Genomic DNA, 2,282 nt, shown 5'->3' with positions numbered 1-2,282 from the left:
AGAGCCCCGGATGCCAAGCCGTATACGCGCACGTATATTTGCGCGTGCGGAGGGAAGATTTGCCAAGTTGCTATTGATGCCAAGTTGTTTTGCCAAACTATTGGAGGCTATTTTTTCTTGTTTTGCCAAAATTATATGGATGCCAAGTTAAGATAGCAAACTCTTGGAGATGCTCTTATTACTCTATTTTTTTTATAAAAAAAAAACTATTATTCCTCGACCACGTAGCCCACCGACACACATGCCCCGTGCACAAACAGTTTTTTTTAACACTAGTTCGGTAGCACACAGATGCCCTTTGCCCACCACATGGCGGCATGCGTGCGCCAGGCAGTGCCCAACCCAAACGGCCAAAAGCCCAAAACTACTGGCTCTGTCGCGTAGATTCCTTTTTTTTCCTCCAGCAGCTGATGGCGAAACGGCAGGAGGCGCCGGCAAAATCTCCAACCCGCGCACGCCACTAGTGGGATACCACTGAATCTGGATAGGAAAGCGTGGTCCAGCCGGGGCCTGGAATGGAATCACACGAAACGTCGATACGAGGATGGTTCCCGGCTCGGTTCACGTCGATACGAGGACGGTTCCCGGCTCGGTTCTCGTCGCCTTCGCCGGCCACTCTCTAGTCTGCAGTCGGCATGCCTTTTGGCCCCCCGAAACCGAAACCACGTCCGGCCCGCCGGTTCCATGCATCCGCCTCCTCGCCCACCGGCCACCGCCGATCGTTTGCCGTCCCGGCTGCCGATCGATGCGGCGCTAGCTGAGCTGCGGCCTACTATAAATTCACGGTCTCCCCTGCCTCTTCCAGCAACCAGCCGTGTTCTGCTCACTCTCGCTCTCTGAGTAAGTGCTGCGCGTCGTACTCCACTAGCTTCACGAGCCTCACCAACAGGATCAAGATACCATGTCGTCACCCGTGAGCCGTGCGTCCCTCGACCAGAAGCTTGCCCTCGCCAAGCGCTGCTCTCGAGGTACATACAAACACTGATCCGATCATCCAGCTACTAGTACACTGCACGCTCGTCGCTACAGTTTGTCTTCCGATGATGGATGTCTACTTATTACTTAGCCGTTCTAGCTAAAATGCTTCATACTACTACTGATGCCTGATGCACGCAGAGGCGGCCCTGGCAGGGTTCAAGGCAGCAGCTGTCGCAACCGTCGCCTCTGCAGTTCCCACCGTGAGTGTCGACGCTCATCTATTTGAGCATGCACCGTGATAGCACAAGGCTCTACGTATCTATCTAACCATTTCGAGATCCGTAACCTCTGATGTTCAGCTGGCGAGTGTGAGGATGCTGCCGTGGGCGAAGGCCAACATCAACCCCACCGGCCAGGCACTCATCATCTCCACAGGTACATGTTCTTGTATCTAGTAGAGGTGCATCCATCTTTTGCTTCTTCCTCCGCCTAAACAAGATTCACTGCTCTCTGAAAAAACCTGTAATGCTACGTGATAACCTAGTAGTCAACAACTGAAATTTGCAGTTGCTGGCATGGCCTACTTCATCGCCGCCGACAAGAAGATCTTGTCCCTGGCGAGGCGGCACTCGTTCGAGAACGCACCAGAGCACCTCAAGAACACCTCCTTCCAGGGCACCGGACGTCCACACCCGGCCTTCTTCAGGCCTTGATGATGAGAAACAAGCAAAACATGCAAGATTTGTTCGACTGCTGTATGTGTAATCGAGCTACTTCCATCTAGTATAGCCTGCTCGCTGATGCTGAAATTTGTCTTATGTTATGCTTACGCTGAAATATTGTACATAGCTGAAAAATAGTTCTGAATAAGCTCAAGCGATCAGGGCAATAAGCAGGCCACTGTAATGCAGACCAACAGGTAGTTTGCTGCGAGATATTAGCATAGCTTAGCTTCTGCAGCAGTGTAGTTGCAATCTGCTGTGAACATGCATGGATTATATTCATGCTGTGTACTAGCTATAGCTAGTTAGTATTGTCTGTAACATCTATCGCAGCAATGAAATACTACTAGCCCTTATTGTCATGGTGTAGTTTGTGCGTGCTTCACAAGACTCATAAAATTGTTCACTCGAATAAAATGAAAGCAGTTGAAAAAAAAGGTTTTCCTACAGGGAGACGAGTACGGATGAAAATCCCTAATGCTACAGATCGAGTAAACTAAACATGACACGAACGGACTCAGAGTGAAAAAAATTCTGTCATCGGATTCAGGAACCGGTGAAGATTATGTCGTCATCGGAATTTACAAGTTGAGCATAATTTACTACCACGTGCGAGTATATTATGTACTCAGGGTTTATTTA

At 49.7% G+C, this 2,282-nt stretch overlaps 1 protein-coding gene across 1 annotated transcript; it reads left to right on the top strand.

Moving 5' to 3' along the window:
• The first annotated feature begins 822 nt into the window (after positions 1 to 822).
• LOC136529389 (early nodulin-93-like) lies at positions 823 to 1,975 on the top strand. Its single transcript, XM_066522462.1, has 4 exons — positions 823 to 968; positions 1,117 to 1,178; positions 1,278 to 1,353; positions 1,486 to 1,975. The coding sequence occupies exons 1-4, from the start codon at positions 902 to 904 to the stop codon at positions 1,629 to 1,631; spliced, it is 351 nt and encodes a 116-aa protein (XP_066378559.1). The 5' UTR covers positions 823 to 901; the 3' UTR covers positions 1,632 to 1,975.
• Positions 1,976 to 2,282: the final 307 nt, after the last annotated feature.

The sequence above is a fragment of the Miscanthus floridulus genome, chromosome 19 (genome assembly GCF_019320115.1).
Source record: "Miscanthus floridulus cultivar M001 chromosome 19, ASM1932011v1, whole genome shotgun sequence".
Classification (NCBI taxonomy): Eukaryota; Viridiplantae; Streptophyta; class Magnoliopsida; order Poales; family Poaceae; genus Miscanthus; species Miscanthus floridulus.
Note: the sequence above shows the minus strand (reverse complement) of the source record. Positions and strands in the feature narration are given on the sequence as shown.